This window comes from Dendrobates tinctorius, unplaced genomic scaffold (genome assembly GCF_039654945.1).
Source record: "Dendrobates tinctorius isolate UK_male_01 unplaced genomic scaffold, ASM3965494v1 ptg000062l, whole genome shotgun sequence".
Lineage (NCBI taxonomy): Eukaryota > Metazoa > Chordata > Amphibia > Anura > Dendrobatidae > Dendrobates > Dendrobates tinctorius.
In genome coordinates this window covers 13,507,356-13,528,721 of record NW_027361730.1, presented here as the reverse complement: position 1 = coordinate 13,528,721, position 21,366 = coordinate 13,507,356, and the positions used below count along the sequence as shown (strand labels likewise).

Genomic DNA, 21,366 nt, shown 5'->3' with positions numbered 1-21,366 from the left:
ATTTTTCAATTAGATGTGATAAGATCTGCGAGAGACTTCTCATTAGAGAGCATTCACATGCATACATAAATAGGGTGTTGTTCATTGTGTCCAAAGAGCCTAGACAAAGCTGTCTCTATAATAAGAAAAAATCCGGAGGGCAAATAAGAGAACAGGTTTTTTCAGTCACCTTGGATTATCCAAATATAGTAAAAATGTTAAGAAAAACTTACAGTTGTTAGGCTACTTTCACACTTGCGTCTATTTGCACTGCGTGCGCAGTGCAAACGCGCATAAAAAACGTATCATGCATTTTTATGCGTTTTCTTTTCTTTTTTAAATGCATGCTTTTTTTTCGCTGACGTGCGCATGACAATGCGCACGTCAGCGCTCCCATAGACTATAATGTGTTTTGGGTGAATTTTGTGCGCATTGCGTGCGCATGCGTTTTTTTGAGACAGGTCGGACACACAAAAAATGCAACAGGAAGCATTTTGTGCGCCCGGGCGCACACTACAAAAAACCGCATGCGCATACAAACGCGTACAAACGCATGACAATGCGCACCCATGTTAAGCATAGGGGGAAAAAACACATGCGCATACAAACGCGTACAAACGCATGACTATGCGCACCCATGTTAAGTATAGGAAAAAAATGCATGCGCATGTATGTGCAAAAACGCAGCGCAAAAAAAACGCAAGTGTGAAAGTAGCCTTACATCATGATCAGAAGTAGTGATCAGCGAACGTGATCGGATAAGGTGCTATCTCGGCATGCTCAGGTGCTAACCGAGTGACTTCAGTACGTTCGAATATGTTCGGGTCGCCATGGCTGCATGTCTCGCGGCTGTTTGCCAGCTGCAACACGAGCAAGGATTGCCTGTTTATTAAGCAATCCGTGTGTATGTCTTGCGGCTGTCGAACAGCCGCGAGACATGCAGCTGCGGGAACTCTCTGAGCACATTAATGGATCTAAATAGAATCTAGCAGCACAGTAGCAAAAAATCTCTCTCGGGATTACCACTCTATTTGTAAAAACATAATGGTGACATCAGCAGTTTGCAGATTTGTCGTATTGAAAAAGTGAAGGGCCCAGTATACTCCTAATTAATTCTGTTGTTGGCTGCATTGTATTGGTTCGTAGCTCGGTTGGCGGTGGATACCCATTAGATGGTTCCGCATGCTCTCTTGTATTTAAACCTTTTCATTGTCTTACAATAGTGCTATGAGTAAGAGCGTGGTAGCGCTGGAAACGCGTAGGCCTAATTCTATGTCTGTTCTTGTTTATAGAGCATTCAGATAAACTATGTTTTTAACAATATTTTTTCACCTTTTTTTCTGGACTGGAAGCTGGACTTTTTGTCTTTTTCTCTTCTTGTCTACTTACCTGAAACTGGAGCCAAGATTTGTCCGTGCACCGCACCCCTTGTGGATCATTGCCTGCACTTGGGAGCTGATGTGAATTTTGTTTTTTCTTTTACTAAACCGGTTCATGTTGCCCATGGGTCAAACTGCATGAATGTAGTGACAGGTTCCCCTTAACCCCTTCACCCCCAAGGGTGGTTTGCACCTTCATGACCGGGCCAATTTTTACAATTCTGACCACTGTACCTTTATGAGGTCATAACTCTGGAATGCTTCCATGGATCCCGGTGATTCTGACATTGTTTTCTCGGGACATATTGTACTTCATGTTAGTGGTAAAATTTCATTCAAATAACTTGCGTTTATTTGTGAGAAAAACGGAAATTTGGCGAAAATTTTGAAAATTTCGCGATTTTCCAACTTTGAATTTTTATGCCCTTAAATCACAGAGATACGGCACACAAAAAACTTGATAACTAACATTTCCCACATGTTTACTTTACATCAGCACAATTTTGGAACCAAAATTTTTTTTTGTTAGGAAGTTATAAGGGTTAAAAGTTGACCAGCGATTTCTCATTTTTACAACACCATTTTATTTTTAGGACCACATCACATTTGAAGCCACTTTGAGGGGTCTATATGATAGAAAATACCCAAAAGTGACACCATTCTAAAAACTGCACCCCTTAAGGTGCTCAAAACCACATTCAAGAAGTTTATTAACCCTTTAGGTGCGTCACAGGAATTTTTTTGAATATTTAAAAAAAAATGAACATCTAACTTTTTTTCATAAAAAAAATACTTCAGGTTCAATTTTTTTTATTTTACCAAGGGTAACAGGAGAAATTGAACTGCAAAAGTTATTGTGCAATTTGTCCTGAGTACGCAGATACCTGATATGTGGGGGGGAACGACTGTTTCGGCGCATGGCAGAGCTCAGAATGGAAGGAGCGCCGTTTGACTTTTTCAATGCAAAATTGGCTGGAATTCAGATTGGACGCCATGTCACGTTTGGAGAGTCCCTGATGTACCTAAACAGTGGAAACCCCCTACAAGTGACCCCATTTTGGAAACTAGACCCCCCAAGGAACTTATCTAGATATGTGGTGAGAACTTTGAACCCACAAGGGCTTTACAGAAGTTTATAACGTACAGCGGTACAATTAAAAAATCATATTTTTTCCACAAAAATGATCTTTTCACCCCAATTTTTATTTTCCCAAGGGTAACAGGACCCTAAAAGTTATTGTGCAATTTGTCCTGAGTACGCTGATACCCCACATGTGGGGGTAAACCACTATTTGGGCGCATGGCAGAGCTCGGAAGGGAAGCAGCGCCATTTGACGTTTTTGGCTGGAATTGAGATCGGACACGATGTCGCGTTTGGAAAACCCCTGATGTACCAAAACAGTGGAACCCCCCCCACAAATGACACCATTTTGGAAACTAGACCCCCTAAGGAACTTATCTAGATATGTGGTGAGAACTTTGAACCCCCATGGGCTTCACAGAAGTTTATAACACCCGGGCGTGAAAATAAAAAATTCGTATTTTTTCCACAAACATGATCTTTTAATCACCATTTTTTTATTTTCCCAAGGGTACCAGGAGAAATTGGACCACAAAAGTTGTTGTCCAATTTGTCCTGAGTATGCTGATACCCCATATGTGGGAGAAAACTACTGTATGGGCACACGTCGGGGCTCGGAAGGGAAGTAGTGACGTTTTGGAATGCAGACTTTGATGGAATGGTCTGCGGGTGTCATGTTGCCTTTGGAGAGCCCCTAATGTACCTAAACAGTGGAAACCCCCCACAAATGACCCCATTTTGAAAACTAGACCCACTAAGGAACGTATCTAGATGTGAGGTGAGCACTTTGAACCCCCAAGGGCTTCACAGAAGTTTATAATGCCAGGGCATGAAAATAAAAAAATCGTATTTTTTCCACAAACATGATCAATTAGTCCCCAATTTTTTCATTTTCCCAAGGGTAACAGGAGAAATTGGACCCCAAAAGTTGTTGTCCAATTTGTCCTGAGTACGCTGACACCCCATATGTGGGAGAAAACTACTGTATGGACACACGTCGGGGCTCGGAAGGGAAGCAGTGACGTTTTGGAATGCAGACTTTGATGGAATGGTCTGCGGGTGTCATGTGCGTTTGGAGAGCCCCTGATGTACCTAAACTATTGAAACTCCCCACAAGTGACCCCATTTTGGACACTAGACCCCCCACGGAACTTATCTAGATGTGTGGTGAGCACTTTGAACCCCCAAGTGCTTCACAGAAGTTTATAACGCTCGGACGTGAAAATAAAAAAATCATTTTTTTCCACAAAAATGATATTTTTGCCCCCAATTTTTTATTTTCCTAAGGGTAACAGGAGAAATTGGACCCCAAAAATTGTTTTGCAATTTGTCCTGAGTAGGCTGATACCCTACATGTGGGGGTAAAACACTGTTTGGGCGCACAGCAGAGCTTGGAAGGGAAGGAGCACTATTTGACTTTTTCAACTCAGAATTGGCTGGAATTGAGATCAGACGCCATGTTGCATTTGGAGAGCCCCTGATGTGCCCAAACAGTGGAAACCCCCAATTCTAACTCCAACCCGAACCCCAACACGCCCCTAACCCTAACCCTAGCCCTAACCCTAGCCCTACCCTAACCCTACCCCAACACACCCCTAGCCCTAACCCTAATGGAAAAATGGAAATAAATACATTTTTTTAATTTTATTATTTTTCCCTAACTAAGGGGGTGATAACGGGGGGTTTGATTTACTATTTATGGCGGTTTTTATGTTTGGCGGCTGTCGCATGCTAAAAGACGCTTTTTATTGTAAAAATAGTTTTTGCATCACCACATATTGAGAGCTATAATTTTTCCGTATTTTGACCCACTGAGTCATGTGAGGTCTTATTTTTTGCGGGACAAGTTGACGTTTTTATTGGTACCATTTTCGGGCACGTGAAATTTTTTGATCGCTTTTTATTCCGATTTTTGGGACGCAGAATGAACAAAAACCAGCGTTTCATGAATTTCTTTTGGGGGGGTGCGTTTACACCGTTCCGCGTGCGGTAAAATTGATAAAGCGGTTTTATTCTTCGGGTCAGTACGGTTACAGCGATACCTCATTTAGGTCGTTTTTTATGTTTTTGCCGGTTTTATGCAATGAAAACTATTTTATATAAAAAATAATTATTTTTGCATCGTATTATTCAGCGAGCTATAACTTTTTTATTTTTTCGCTGATGATGCTGTGTGGCGGCTCGTTTTTTGCGGGACAAGATGACGTTTTCAGCGGTACCATGGATATTTATATGCGTCTTTTTGATCGCGCGTTATTACACTTTTTGTTTGGTGGTATGATAATAAATCATTATTTTTTGCTTCGTTTTTTATTTTTATTTTTTAAGGGGTTCGCTAAAGGGGTTAACTAATGGGACAGTTTTATAGGGCGGATCGTTACGGACGCGGCGATACCTAATATGTGTACTTTTATTGGTTTTTTTTTTATTATTTCCAAAAAATTGATTTATTGGGGGAATATTTTTTTTTTTTTTTCTAATTTATTTGGCGATTTTTTTTTTTATTATTTTTAAACTTTTTTTTTATTTTTTTTTTTTACTTTATTAAATAGTCCCAGGTGGGACATCACTGTCCTGTGACAGATCGCTGATCTGTCACATCACAGATCACTGTGACAGATCAGCGATCTGACACAGGCACTGCAGAAGGCTTCCTCATGCCTGCGCTTTGCAGGCACTGAGGAAGCCAGCTTCCGCAGGCCCCCGTCGCCATCTTGGATTCGGGGGCCTGGAGGAAGGGAGTCCCCCGCAGCAGCGCTGCACATTGCGCTGCCGTGGGGGGCTCAGGGAAGCACGGAGGGAGCCCCCTCCCTGCCGATGCTTCCCTTTAACCCCCGGTACACCGCGATCGTGTTTGATCGCGGTGTGCAAGGGGTTAACGTGTCGGGGGCGGTCCGTGACCGCCCCTGACACATTGTGCCGGGTGTCAGCTGTGATAATCAGCTGACACCCGGCCGCGATCAGCGGCGCTCACCACGTGGGCGCCGCTGATCGCGCCGACGTACTATCCCGTCCCCGGTCATACGGGCCCGGGTACCGTGGACGGGATAGTACGTCGGATGGCAGGAAGGGGTTAAAGGTAATCTGCCTACTAACAGATCATCATGATGTAGGTGGAAATAACCCTTATTCCAGAGATGTGTCACTTACTAACCTGTGTTTTGCTGTTTCAATAAAATCATTAATTTAATAGCAAGAGATTATCACTACAGGACAAGGTTTCACATGCCTCCTGCTCCAACCACACCACACCACTGATTATTGGCTTTCAGTTAATATATAATATACACACAAGGCTGCCAATCAGTGGTGTGGGGGCGGGGTTGAAAAGAGCTCAACATTCCGAGCTTTGTCTGATTTGCAGCACAGAAAACTGTGATTCTATCACAACTGCTAGACTACTGCAACGCTCTATTAATTGGCCTCCCCGCTACTTGACTTTCCCCTCTCCAGTCCATACTTAACCCCTTCACCCCCAAGGGTGGTTTGCACGTTCATGACCGGGCCAATTTTTACAATTCTGACCACTGTACCTTTATGAGGTCATAACTCTGGAACGCTTCCATGGATCCCGGTGATTCTGACATTGTTTTCTCGTGACATATCGTACTTCATGTTAGTGGTCAAATTTCATTCAAATAACTTGCGTTTATTTGTGAGAAAAACGGAAATTTGGCGAAAATTTTGAAAATTTCGCAATTTTCCAACTTTGAATTTTTATGCCCTTAAATCACAGAGATATGGCACCCAAAAAACTTGATAACTAACATTTCCCACATGTTTACTTTACATCAGCACAATTTTGGAACCAAAATTTTTTTTTGTTAGGAAGTTATAAGGGTTAAAAGTTGACCAGCGATTTCTCATTTTTACAACACCATTTTATTTTTACGGAGCACATCACATTTGAAGCCACTTTGAGGGGTCTATATGATAGAAAATACCCAAAAGTGACACCATTCTAAAAACTGCACCCCTTAAGGTGCTCAAAACCACATTCAAGAAGTTTATTAACCCTTTAGGTGCGTCACAGGAATTTTTTTGAATATTTAAAAAAAAAATGAACATCTAACTTTTTTTCACAAAAAAAATACTTCAGGTTCAATTTTTTTTATTTTACCAAGGGTAACAGGAGAAATTGGACTGCAAAAGTTATTGTGCAATTTGTCCTGAGTACGCTGATACCTGATATGTGGGGGGAACGACTGTTTCGGCGCATGGCAGAGCTCAGAATGGAAGGAGCGCCATTTGACTTTTTCAATGCAAAATTGTCTGGAATTCAGATCGGACGCCATGTCACGTTTGGAGAGTCCCTGATGTACCTAAACAGTGGAAACCCCCTACAAGTGACCCCATTTTGGAAACTAGACCCCCCCCAAGGAACTTATCTAGATATGTGGTGAGAACTTTGAACCCACAAGGGCTTTACAGAAGTTTATAACGTACAGCGGTACAATTAAAAAATCATATTTTTTCCACAAAAATGATCTTTTCCCCCCAATTTTTATTTTCCCAAGGGTAACAGGACCCTAAAAGTTATTGTGCAATTTGTCCTGAGTACGCTGATACCCCACATGTGGGGGTAAACCACTATTTGGGCGCATGGCAGAGCTCGGAAGGGAAGCAGCGCCATTTGACGTTTTTGGCTGGAATTGAGATCGGACATCATGCCGCGATTGGAAAACCCCTGATGTACCTAAACAGTGGGAAACCCCCCACAAATGACACCATTTTGGAAACTGAACCCCCTAAGGAACTTATCTAGATGTGTGGTGAGCACTTTGAACCCCCCAGTGCTTCACAGAAGTTTATAACATAAAGCCGTACAATTAAAAAATCATATTTTTTCCACAAAAATGATCGTTTCACCCTCAATTCTTATTTTCCCAAGGGTAACAGGACCCTAAAAGTTATTGTGCAATTTGTCCTGAGTACGCTGATACCCCACATGTGGAAGTAAACCACTATTTGGGCGCATGGCAGAGCTCGGAAGGGAAGCAGCCCCATTTGACGTTTTTGGCTGGAATTGAGATCGGACACCATGTCGCGATTGGAAAACCCCTGATGTACCCTGATGTGTGGTGAGCACTTTGAACCCCCCAGTGCTTCACAGAAGTTTATAATGCCCGGGCGTGAAAATAAAAAATTCATATTTTTTCCACAAACATGATCTTTTAGTCACCATTTTTTTATTGTCCCAAGGGTACCAGGAGAAATTGGACCCCAAAAGTTGTTGTCCAATTTGTCCTGAGTATGCTGATACCCCATATGTGGGAGAAAACTACTGTATGGACACACGTCAGGGCTCGGAAGGGAAGTAGTGACGTTTTGGAATGCAGACTTTGAGGGAATGTTCTGCGGGTGTCATGTTGCCTTTGGAGAGCCCCTAATGTACCTAAACAGTGGAAACCCAGCACAAATGACCCCATTTTGGAAACGAGACCCCCTAAGGAACTTATCTAGATGTGTGGTGAGCACTTTGAACCCCCAAAGGCTTCACAGAAGTTTATAATGCCCGGGCATGAAAATAAAAAATTCGTATTTTTTCCACAAACATGATCAATTAGTCCCCAATTTTTTCATTTTCCCAAGGGTAACAGGAGAAATTGGACCCCAAAAGTTGTTGTCCAATTTGTCATGAGTACGCTGACACCCCATATGTGGGAGAAAACTACTGTATGGACACACGTCGGGGCTCGGAAGGGAAGCAGTGACGTTTTGGAATGCAGACTTTGATGGAATGGTCTGCGGGTGTCATGTGCGTTTGGAGAGCCCCTGATGTACCTAAACTATTGAAACTTCCCACAAGTGACCCCATTTTGGACACTAGACCCCCCACGGAACTTATCTAGATGTGTGGTGAGCACTTTGAACCCCCAAGTGCTTCACAGAAGTTTATAACGCTCGGACGTGAAAATAAAAAAATCATTTTTTTCCACAAAAATGATATTTTTGCCCCCAATTTTTTATTTTCCTAAGGGTAACAGGAGAAATTGGACCCCAAAAATTGTTTTGCAATTTGTCCTGAGTAGGCTGATACCCTACATGTGGGGGTAAAACACTGTTTGGGCGCATGTCAGATCTTGGAAGGGAAGGAGCACCATTTGACTTTTTCAACTCAGAATTGGCTGGAATTGAAATCTGACGCCATGTTGCATTTGGAGAGCCCCTGATGTGCCCAAACAGTGGAAACCCCCAATTCTAACTCCAACCCGAACCCCAACACACCCCTAACCCTAATCTCAGCCCTAACTATAGCCCTAACCCTAGCCCTAATGGAAAAATGGAAATACATTTTTTTTATTTTATTATTTTTCCCTAACTAAGGGGGTGGTAACGGGGGATTTGATTTACTATTTATGGCGGTTTTTATGTTTGGCGGCTGTCGCACGCTAAAAGACGCTTTTTATTGTAAAAATAGTTTTTGCATCACCACATATTGAGAGCTATAATTTTTCCGTATTTTGACCCACTGAGTCATGTGAGGTTTTATTTTTTGCGGGACGAGTTGACGTTTTTATTGGTACCATTTTCGGGCACGTGACATTTTTTGATCGCTTTTTATTCCGATTTTTGGGACGCAGAATGAACAAACACCAGCGTTTCATGAATTTCTTTTGGGGGGGTGCGTTTACACCGTTCCGCGTGCGGTAAAATTGATAAAGCGGTTTTATTCTTCGGGTCAGTACGGTTACAGCGATACCTCATTTAGGTCGTTTTTTTATGTTTTGTCGGTTTTATGCAATGAAAACTATTTTTTATAAAAAATAATTATTTTTGCATTGCTTTATTCTGCGAGCTATAACTTTTTTATTTTTTCGCTGATGATGCTGTGTTGCGGCTCGTTTTTAGCGGGACAAGATGACGTTTTCAGCGGTACCATGGATATTTATATGCGTCTTTTTGATCGCGCGTTATTACACTTTTTGTTTGGTGGTATGATAATAAATCATTATTTTTTGCTTCGTTTTTTATTTTTATTTTTTAAGGGGTTCGCTAAAGGGGTTAACTAATGGGACAGTTTTATAGGGCGGGTCCTTACGGATGCGGCGATACCTAATATGTGTACTTTTATTGTTTTTTTTTTATTTTATTTTCAAAAAATGGATTTATTTGGAGGAATATTTTTTTTTTTCTTTTTGTAATTTATTGGGCGATTTTTTTTAAAATTATTTTAACACTTTTTTTTAATTTTTTTTTTACTTTATTAAATAGTCCCAGGTGGGACATCACTGTTCTGTGACAGATCGCTGATCTGTCACATCACAGATCACTGTGACAGATCAGCGATCTGTCACAGGCACTGTAGAAGGCTTCCTCATGCCTGCGCTTTGCAGGCACTGAGGAAGCCAGCTTCCTGCAGGCCCCCGAAGGCCCCCCGTCGCCATCTTGGATTCGGGGGCCTGCAGGAGAGGAGCCCCCGGCAGCAGCGCTGCACATTGCGCTGCCGTGGGGGGCTCAGGGAAGCACGGAGGGAGCCCCCTCCCTGCCGATGCTTCCCTTTAACTCCCGGTACACCGCCATCATGTTTGATCGCGGTGTGCAAGGGGTTAACGTGTCGGGGGCGGTCCGTGACCGCCCCTGACACATTGTGCCGGGTGTCAGCTGTGATAATCAGCTGACACCCGGCCGCGATCAGCGGCGCTCACCACGTGGGCGCCGCTGATCGCGGTAGACGCACTATCCCGTCCATGGGCATAGGGGCCCGGGTCCCATGGACGGGATAGTACGTCGGATGTCAGGAAGGGGTTAATGCAGCAGCCAGGGACATCCATCTGGCTAATCGGTACTCGGACGCGTCCGCTCTTCGCCAATCGTTACACTGGCTGCCCATTCATTATAGGATCCAATTCAAAGTACTTGTTCTCACCCACAAAGCTCTCCACAGTGCGGCAACCTCCTACATATCCTCCCTCATTTCTGTCTATTGGCCTAACCGACCGCTGCAATCTGCAAACGACTTTCGACTAACCTCCGCACTAATCCGTACCTCCCACTCCCGACTCCAAGACTTCTCCAGCGCTGCGCCAATCCTCTGGAATGCTCTACCCCATGAAATTAGGACTATCCACAATTTGCACAGTTTTAGGCGCTCCCTCAAAACACAATTGTTCAGAGCGGCCTATCACGTTCACTACACAGCGTTTTAGCGGTTTTTACCGTGGTTTTCACTATAAAACCGCTAAAAATAAGCTGCACAGTCATTTCTATGCATTGATTTTTACCGCGAAAAAAAACCGCATCGCGGTAAAAACCGCAGCATGCACATTAATTTTGCGTTTTTTTCCGCGGTTTAGGCTTCTCCCATGCTTTTAGAAACCTCTGCGGTAAAAAACGCATCAAAAACGCATCAAAACCGCCGCGGAAAAATAGGTGCGGTTTCTGGGAAGGGATTCAGGTTTTTGTGCAGAAATTTTCTGCAACGTGTGCACATACCCTTAGTGTGGCGTGTGTAGCCCATTCACTATCTCCATCCATCCCTCACTCCCTCAAGATGGCTGGACCTTCATTGTAAATACATCATTGTAAATACACACCTGTACTTTGTATCTCCACTACCTCATTGTAGATTGTAAGCTCTCACGAGCAGGGTCGTCTTATTTTGCTTTAATTATTGTATTGTTAACGCTGTTACTTATGACTGTTGTGTTTTGAAACGGTTAAACTGTAAAACGCTGCGGAATATGTTGGCGCTATATAAATAAAGATTATTATACCCTGGCAGAATTTTTGCTTTCTTGGCCTTTTTCAGAGACTATGAATGATAACACCAAAATGTTTTCTCCACTCATGGTTAGTGGTTGGGTGAAGCCATTTATTGTCAAACTACTGTGTTTTCTGTTTTTAAATCATAATGACAACCCAAAACATCCAATTTACCCTGATCAAAAGTTTATACATAGAACAAGCGATCAGACGATTGCAGCTAGAAGTATTAAATACAGTAAAAAGTTTTTAAAAAAATTTAAAAAAAATCATGAAAAATTTGAAAAAAGATAAATACACATATATTTATGAAAAGATAAAATAAGTCTGATCAGTAAACAGCGTAATGAGAAAAAATATAAAAATACCAGAATTACGTTTTTTGGCCGCCGCAACATAGCAATAAAAGGCAATCAAAACATCATATTTACCCCACAATGGTTTCAGTAAAAATGTAAGCTCAGGGCGCAAAAAAATAAGCCATCACACAGCAACATATCCCAAAAATGTAACAATGTTACAGGTGTCGCAAAATGGCGACATAAGATAAAGTTTTTTTTTTCACCACTTAAAAAAAAAATTATATATATATATATATATATATATATATATATATATATATATATATATATATATAAAAAAAAGAAGGATGTTTGATATCTGTGTACTCGCACTGACCAGGAGAATCATATTGGCAGCTCAGTTTTACCAAATAATGAACATGGTAAATACAAAAAACATTCAATGAAATTGCAATATATTTCCCTCTTTCCACTGCATCATATGAGAAAATGAATGATGTAATTGAAAAGTTAATCTTGTCCCGCAAATACAAGCCTTCATATTCCTATATTAACAGGGATGTAATAAAGCTATTGCTCTTAGAAGATGGGGAGGAAAAAACGAAAACCTAAAAAACAGAAAATGGCTGCGAGAGAAGGTGTTAATTATTAAATTAATTGAAATATAACTCACCTTCCAAACCAGTTTCAGAACACGCCACTCCTTTGGTGGAAGAAGGAATGGTTGGACCACTGATGTAATACTGCAGCCTGGCCAGAGGGCCTGCCTGGTGAACAATACAAACACTAACTTTCAAGTCCCATAAACAGTCTGAATTTAATCTAGAAAAAGTTGAGTACTCTTGTGAGTGAACTTTATTATGGTATTTTTCAGCTTACATTACAGGAGTAGAGACCAATATTCAAAGAGAAGAATATGCATGAAAAGTCTATTGCTGTTTGCTCAGCTACTTCCATTACTACCATGTTACAGTGGCTCAAAATCAGTGAATGACACATCGGGGATGATTTTTTTTTACTGTCTACCCATTTATTCTGAAATAGACTGGAACAGATTTTGGGAATGACAATGAAAAAGCAAGTTTGAGTGATACAGATCACGCAAAAACTCCGAGTGACTGTGTCTATTGCACAGAATCTTTAGAGGTAAGAGCTGTGGCTTTAGTCCCTGGATGTATCATGGCTTCACTAGTACTAATCAAAGCTTTGGATAATAGCAACAGCAATTTTTCCAACAGTTTTGTCAGTACATTGGAACTTTGTTTCAGGGTTCTGGAGAAACCCCAGGCTGAGGCTATGGCTGCCAGCTCTCCCAACCTAGTGTCTCCCCTGCTTGCCCTGCCCTTCTCTCTACTATCAAGTTGACTGCCAATTTATATGCCAACCAATACATATAATCTCGTCATCACAGCATGTCATGGTAAGGCTTTCGCCAACTCTCAGCAGCACAGCGCCGCTTTGATACCATATAATGAAGAGTCTCCTGTTCTTGCTCTACAGCATACATGAGAAACTTTGGTCTGGGAGAAAATCTGGCCGCAGGGTGATTATAGTTGGCCAGCGACACCAACACCTCTCCCCCCCCCCCCCCCCCCCGGGCCGGCATTTCACTTTCAGCTGTATCAGCATCCTGGATGCCAATAAAGATGAAAGCAATGATGGAAGAGATAACATTAACTGATGCTCCCTCCTCCATCATCCTCTGTGTCTGATGCCTCAGCGCAGTGGGCACAATGGCGTCCCTATTTTGCACCAGCTGTGCCTAACAGTGAAACACCAGAGCACTCGCTGCCAAGACAAGAGCAGAGGTGGAACAAGGAGAGGTGAGCATTTATTTTTTCCATTATACTGTATAGAGGACTATGTAGGGTCATTGTTCTGTATGGAGGACTAGTGTGGCCTATAACACTATATGGGGAACTATGTGGAGCCTATTATTCTGTATGGAGGACTAATTGGGGCCCATTATACTGTATGGAAGACTATGTTGGGCCCATTATACTGCATGGAGAACAATGTGGAGCCCATTATACTGTACGGAGAACTATGTGGAGCCCATTATACTGTACGGAGAACTATGTGGAGCCCATTGTACTGTATGGAGATCTATGTGGGGCCCATTATACTGTATGGAGTACTATGTGGGATCATTGTTCAGTATGGATGACTATTTTGGGCTCATTATATAGTATGAAGGACAATGTGGGGCCCATTATTCTGTGTGTGGCCCATTATACTGTGTGGAGGGCTGTGTGGGAATTACAGTTGGGTCATCATACTGTGTTGGCGTCACCAAGCTTTGCCTGGTGGGTTGTGGGTGTTGATACAGAAGGGTCATCATTGTATGGAGGGTACTGAGGTGGAATTCACTATGAGGGTATCCTATGTTTGAGTGGAACTTTTACTGGCATCCTACTTTATGGGGGCAATAAAAGGGCAATCTAGGGGCTTCAATAGGAGGAAAATTATTTTGTAAAAGCTGCAAAGTTGTGAAATAGGTTCTTTTGTGACCCCACCAAATATTAAGGTTATTTTTTTTGGAGGAGGGGTTAGAACTTCTGCTGGCATCATGATTTCTATGTATGCCCATTGCCCGTGAGGAAATACCCAGTGCTCTGGTCATGTAATCTAGCTCTTAAGATTTATTAATTAGCATGTACTTGGTTCGTGGGACAGCCCCTTAAGTTTGTTTCCATATGAAAAGGTTCATCGGTATATTAGGTGATAAAGAAAAACCTCCTCAATTATATACTTTTTTTTAATAAATATCAAGGTTGGCCCGCAACTTTATCCAAGTTTTAATTTTGGCCCTCTGTGTATTTCATTTTCAAATCCCTGATCTAAAAGCATCAATGTCCTTCTTCATGCTGCCTGCAGCCACAAGTTAAAGTACACAAGTTAAGGGAAGACTAATGGTAATGGCAAAGAGAGGTGAGGAGGTATAAAAAAAAAATACAGTCAGCAAGAGAAGAAGGTGTTTAGGTGGTGGCACCAAAACCCTTCACTAACCAGAACAGACAGCAAAAGGAGAAGGTGTTTAGGTGGTTGCATGAGAACCCTTCACTAACGAGTACATGCAGCAAAAGAAGGTGTTTAGGTGGTGCCACCAGAACCATTTTTTCAATAGGTGAGGTTCTCAGAAGTGGGGCCCAAACATACTAGATAATTCTGATATAAAATGGGAATGCCCCTTTAATGACAAGTTAAGTAAAAAAATCAATACCTCTTTCAGCGTGTTGGCAAAGGTAGTTTTTCCTACTCCAGAGTGGCCACATATGAAGAGCCTAACCTTTTTACCAGGCATCCAACTTCCAACATCCACAATGGGAATATTATCAGATGATTCATCAGGCCTGAAGTTGTGTGGCAAGGTGACATTTTGTGATTTATTCTGGCATTGTTGCTTTAGAAACAGATTTTGCTGTTCCTGAATAAAATAAAGTGATAATTCCAATAAATTCAGACTTAAGCATTTTTCACAGCAAGGTTAAAAAGTACTTTATTTCCTTAAAATGTCTGACCCACAATTACAATGTATTACTTATGTTTTGAATATGACCCACTGATTGCAAAAATGGTCCTAGAACAGTTTTCTTAGTCTACATTGGACCACTGTTCTGATGATCAGTGGAGGTCCCATTGGTGGATCCTCCAGTTACCAGACACTTATGATCTATCACTATCATGTGTAAAGGTAATAGATTGTAATTGTGGGATAACCCCTTTAATACTGCGAGTACTGAGGCTGTGTCAAAAATCACCTAGCATGAATGAAACAAAGAAAGAACAGAATCATAAAATACAACATATCTATTTAATAAAAATTAAGGTACTGTTTTAACATATCCACTCTTCCAGTGGGCATTTGCTTAAACTGGGAGGTCCGCCTGCCCTATACATGCTACATATGCCTTGCTCCTTCCTCTCTGAATTTTTGAATATGTTTTTACAGAGAGGAGAGATGAAGCTGACAGATCCCAGTATAAGATGAGAAATCAAGCAGACACTAGCTACACATGGGAGAGATAGAGCTGACAGGCTGCAGTATAGTGAGATAACCTGAGAAATAGCAGCATAAGAGTTAGGCTGTGTTCACACACAGTGCTTTTTTTAGCGGTTTTTACCGTGGTTTTCACTATAAAACCGCTAAAAATAAGCTTCCCAGTCATTTCTATGCATTTTGCACTTTTTATGCACATTGATGCGTTTTTTACAGCGAAAAAACCGCATTGCGGTAAAAACCGCAGCATGCTCATTAATTTTGCGGATTTTTCCGCGGTTTTGGCTTCTTCCATGCGGTTTGAAACCGCTGCGGAAAAAAACGCATCAAAACCGCATCAAAACCACGCAAAAACCGCCGCAGAAAAATAGGTGCGGTTTCTGGGAAGGGATTCAGGTTTTTGAGCAGAAATTTTCTGCAACGTGTGCACTTAGCCTTAGGGTATGTGCACACGGTGCGGATTCTGCTGCGGATCCGCAGCGTTTCTGCAGCTGCGAGTCCGCAGCAGATTTAGGCGAGTTGTACAGTACCATTTTTTTCAATGGTAAACTGTAAAACGCAGTGCACATGCTGCGGATTTTCCCGCGCGGTTTTGCTGCGGTTTACAATCCGCAGCATGTCAATTCTTTAGTGCAGAAACCATTATGAGGTTTTCACTACAAAATCCGCAGAGGCAAAAAACTCCTGTGCACATAGCCTTAGGTCCTGTGCCCACGGTACAGATTCTGTGCAGTTCTGCAGCAGATTTGGCCCAGCAGAACTGCACGTGATGTACAGTACCATTTTAGGCTATGTGCACACGGTTCCGATTCTGCTGTGGAATTTTCCGCGCAGATTTTGCTAAATCTGCAGGCAAAATGACCTGCGTTTTACCTGCAGTTTTAAGTGCAGATTTAGTGCAGTTTTTGTGCGGATTTCACCTGCAAATTTCTATAATGGAACAGGAGGAAAACTGCTGCAAAACCGCACAAAAGAAGCGACATGCTGCTTCTTTTATTCCGCACCAAATCTGCTCTGAAAAATCTGCAGCATGTGCACAGCGTTTTTTGTTTTACATAGCCTTAAATGGTACTGTACATCACGTGCAGTTCTGCAGGGCCAAATCAAACTGCACAGAATCTGCACAGTGTGCACAGGGCCTTAGGCTATATAAAACAAAAACGCTGTGCACTTGCTGCAGATTTTTCCGTGCAGATTTGGTGCAGAATAAAAGAAGCAGCATGTCGCTTCTTTTGTGCGGTTTTGCTGCAGCTTTCCACCTGCTCCATTATAGAAATCTTCAGGTGAAAACTGCAGGGGAAATCTGCACAAAAACTGCACTAAATCTGCACTAAAACTGCAGGTAAAACGCAGGTCATTTTACCTGCACATTTAGCAAAATCTGCGTGGAAAATTCCACAGCAGAATCTTCACCGTGTGCACATAGCCTAATGTTTGCAGACGCTGCGGAATCCTCTGCGGATTAATCCGCACGGATTTTGCAAAAACCGCAGATAAACCGCAGGTCAAAAGACCTGCGGATTATCTGCGGTTTTGCCTGCGGTTTGGTCCTGCGGAATCACCATCTCCACAATGGTGGAGATAGGAACCCGCTGCGGATTCCGCAGAAAGAATTGACATGTCACTTCTTTCTGCGGTTTCAAAACCGCAGCAAATCCGCGCGGATTTTTCCGCAACGTCTACACAGCGGTTTTTTTTTTACCATTCATTTGAATGGTACTGTACACCGCAAGCTAAAACTGCTGCGGGTCCGCAGCGGCCAAAACCGCTGTGGAAACGCAGCGGAATCCGCAGAGTGTGCACATACCCTTATAGTTAGTGATGCCTGTTCAATCATGTTCCGGTACAATCTTATGTTTGTATGTAGAAATCCTATTTTTTATTAGATATATCTGTATCAATTACAAAATATTTCTCTTTACAAACTACAGTCCGATAACAAGTGTCCATTGCATTCATCGTCTGCAAAGAGGTAAGATAATCTTACAGATCAAAGCTGAGAAGGGGGTGATAGAACTTCCTTTTTTCCTTCTAAAAGTACTGTACAAACAAAAGATTCCAGGGTATTCACTTAAAAGAAATAAGTCAAAATCAGGCAAAGTATTTTCTCAGGTCAGAAAACAGCATTATTCAAGGTTGAAGGTGGAGGTTTGAAGGAAAAGCATCAAGTCGCCTTTCTCCTGTGGTGGTTCACTTGACACATGATGTAGGGAAAGTATAAAATAAACTCAGACAGCAGCATAACCTCAGACATCTTAGGCATCTGCTGAATCATTTAATTGGTGTTTCAACCAAATATGCATTTGCAGTAACTTGTATTATATAGAGATGATGCAATGAAGGAAATTGTTACAGGAAGCTTGCGGCTAAGTATCTCAGCCAGCGCCTGCGGGGTATAATTTGACATCTGCGTCAGAGCCTTCTCCAAATATGGCAAACCGGAAATATAACATATCAGTACATCATACAGTGGGGAAAATAAGTGTTTGATACACTGCAGATTTTTCAAGCTTTCCCATCCACAAAGAATGGAGAGGTCTGCAGTTTTTATAGTAGGTACACTTCAACTGTGAGAAACAGAATCCAGAAATAAAAAAAACCAGAAAGTCACATGGTATGATTTTTAATTAAATTGCATTTTATTGCATGAAATACATAGTTAATCACCTGCTAACCAGCAAAAATTCTGGCTCTCACAGACCTGTAAATTTTTCTTTAAGAAGCCCTCCTACTATTTTGCACTCATTACCTGTATTAATTGCTTGTTTCAACTCGTTACCTGTATAAAAGACACCTGTCCACACACTTAATCACACTCCAACCTCTCCACCATGACCAAGACCTAAGAGGTGTTTAAAGGGAATCTGTCACAGGAAGTTGCAGGCCTATGTAAATGCTATGGGTCCGGTCCGATGTTTCTTCTTTTTTCTCCACCCCATCCGTGCTCTTCTCCAGCATTCTTCTCCATTGTCAGCGCGTGCGCAAACCAATCTTGCTTCACGCATGCGCAGTATGCTTTATCCAACTGTGGGCAAAGCTGAAAGTCATTACTGCGCATGCACCGGTACGCTATGTCCCAAAAGTATTTCGCTGTGTTCCGGGACATAGTGTACCGGCGCATGCGCAGTAATGATTTTCGGCTTTGCCCGCAGTTGGACAAAGCATACTGCGCGTGCGTGAAGCAAGATTGCTTTGCGCAAGCGTGAACGATGGAGAAGAATACCGGAGAAAAGCGAGGACGGGGACCACGGATGGAGTGGAGAAAAAAGAAGAGACACCACCCATCGGACCGGACCCAGGCCATTTACATAGGCCTGCAACTTCCGGTGACAGATTCCCTTTATCTGACAAAATTGTAGACCTGCACAAGGCTGCGATGGGCTACAGGACAATAGGCAAGCAGCCTGATGAGAAGGCAACAACTGTTGGCACAATTATTAGAAAAAGGATGAAACACAAGATGACTGTCGATCTTCCTCAGTTTGGGGCTTCATGCAAGATCTCACCTCGTGGGGTAAGGAAGATTCTGAGAAAGGTCAGTAATCAGCCCAGAACTACACGGAAGGGCCTGGGCAATGACTTCAAGAGAGCTAGGACCACAGTCTCAAACATTACCATTAGTAACACAATAAGTCGTCATGGATTAAAATCCTGAAAGGCACACAAGGTCCCCATCAGAACATATCCAGGCCCGTCTGAATTTTGCCAATGACCATCTGGACTATCCAGAAGAAGCAGGGGAGAAGGTCATGTGGTCAGATGAGACCAAAAGAGAATTTTCTGGTATTAAGTCCACTCACTGTGTTTGGAGGAAGAAGAATGATGAGCACAACCCCAAGAACACTATGCCAACTATGAAGCATGGTGGGGAAACAGAACGACCGCACCATATTGAAGGGAAGAGGGATGGATGGGGTTATGTGCTGGGAAAGAAGACTTGAGGGAACAAAAAATAACTAAGTGATCACTTAAATAATAGATTACTGACAAAACAAAAAAAAAAAAAGAAATGTGTATAAAAAAAAAAATCAAGATCACCAATGATAAAATGTAATACATTTTATTGATGAACAAAACAAACAGCAAATTTGTAAAAACAAATTTAAAGCCAATAAAGGCTAAAGAACGACCACCAGAAGGTCCATGTAAGGACCAACATTCCTCCGCCAAAAAAACAGGGAAATCACAGTAATATAACAATACAAGGATAAGGTAGTCTTAATGCAATGCTACATAAATGCTAATTTAGATATGCAAATGTGGAGACAAAACATGTTATCCTAGAGCCTGCCAAATAGTCACACACAAATTTTGTGCTCTGAATTATCATGATAGCAGCCCCTGAGAAATCCTAACCAAACGATCATGCAAATATATAAGAGCAATTAAAAGATGTATAGATTTGGAAATGCCAATAAGCAAACCCAAATTGGATGAGCAAAAAGGATTTGTATAAAATCAAAATAAGGTTAGGACAGAATTGCAAATAACCTAGATGCACAATAAAAGCATTGTGCAACCAAAAGCAGGCTCACAATCACAGCCTCATGCTTGTAGTAAGATGGATGTATTAGAACCTGTTGGCAGAATGGTGGTGAATAGAGGACCCCACACATATCGCCACCTGAGAGCGTGGCTTCCTCAGGGGAAAAGAGAAGAACCAGTCCAAGAGCCGCCGGCCAATCCGAGCATTGCGATGCCATCGTCGTCCGTGTTATACTACGATCTGACTATGCCCTTACTGCGAGTTTTAGGCTGTGTACCCACGTAAGCGTTTTTTTTCACGTTTTTTAAGCGTTTTTCCCAGCAAAAACGCTTCAAAAACGCATACAAGAAGCATCCCATTCTTTTGAATGAATTCCGCAATTTTTGTGCATGATGCGTTTTTTTCCCACGAAAAAATGCATTGCGGAAAAAAACGCAGCATGTTCATTAATTTTGCGGAAAAAAAACGCATTTCCAACTATATTCTTTGAGAATGTGGATGCTCCTGTAAAAACGCGAAAAAACGTCTGGTTTTCCTGGAAAGGAGTCCGTTTTTTTCTGCATACGTGGGTACATAGCCTTAGACACTTTCTGAGCCTTGCCTGACATGGCCTGACAAAAGCGCTGTGATTTATGGTGTGGTGTGGTGTGAAATCCAACGCAGTGGGACAACATTTTAACAAAATTGAGGCACAAATTTCAAGCACGACTTTTAAAGCAAGCTAACTAATTGGTGGTGTAAACTTCTAAAAATATGCCAACAAACAACATGGATTTGTACTTTAGCCCATTTTACAAATGTTTGCTTACGTTTTCACTAAGGATCAAACAGCATTGATAAATATGCCCCATTATGTCTTCCAAACTAAATTTACCACTTACCTGAGTCTTTTCCTTGATCAACCTCATAATGTTCATTGGAGCAGATATTCTTCTTGCTTCATCATAAACAGTGAGGCCAAACTAAATTTGATACAGAGAAATACACTAATGATTCTTAATATAATTGTCACCATTATTTTAAACATCAAAAATATTGGGGTTATAATCAATTCTCCCACATTTAGGTCTTATTCATATGATCAATTTCAAAATTGATGTGGGCTCTGGCTCTGATCCCACATCTTTTCCAGCACATCAGCTATTCTGAAGAGCTGACACGGACCCGGAATAGCCACGGGTGGAATCCCGGTCCACCCGCGGCTGTTAACTCGTGCTTCCGGCAATCGTGCCGGAAATCCCTCCCATTGGTGACCCCGTGACACGATTGCGGGTCACCGATGAGTTGGAATGGCAACCAGAGGTCTCCTACAGACCTCTATGGCTGTGACTACCGGATTGCTATGAGCGCCGCCCGGTGGTCGGCGCTCATAGCAAGTCAGCAATTCTGCTACATACAGGTAATCTGATCATCGCCTGTATGTAGCAGAGCCG

At 42.1% G+C, this 21,366-nt stretch overlaps 1 protein-coding gene across 4 annotated transcripts in view; it reads right to left on the bottom strand.

The window, feature by feature from the left end:
- The window catches only part of LOC141092929 (uncharacterized), a 128,794-nt gene that overhangs the window by 40,097 nt on the left and 67,331 nt on the right, over positions 1-21,366 (bottom strand). For all 4 annotated transcript variants that reach the window (XM_073579291.1, XM_073579292.1, XM_073579289.1 and 1 more), the window contains 3 exons: positions 20,815-20,895; positions 14,671-14,874; positions 12,121-12,214 (listed from right to left, as the gene is read on the bottom strand). In XM_073579291.1, coding sequence (XP_073435392.1) covers positions 12,121-12,214; positions 14,671-14,874; positions 20,815-20,895 — 379 coding nt within the window. The remainder of the gene's footprint in view (positions 1-12,120; positions 12,215-14,670; positions 14,875-20,814; positions 20,896-21,366) is intronic.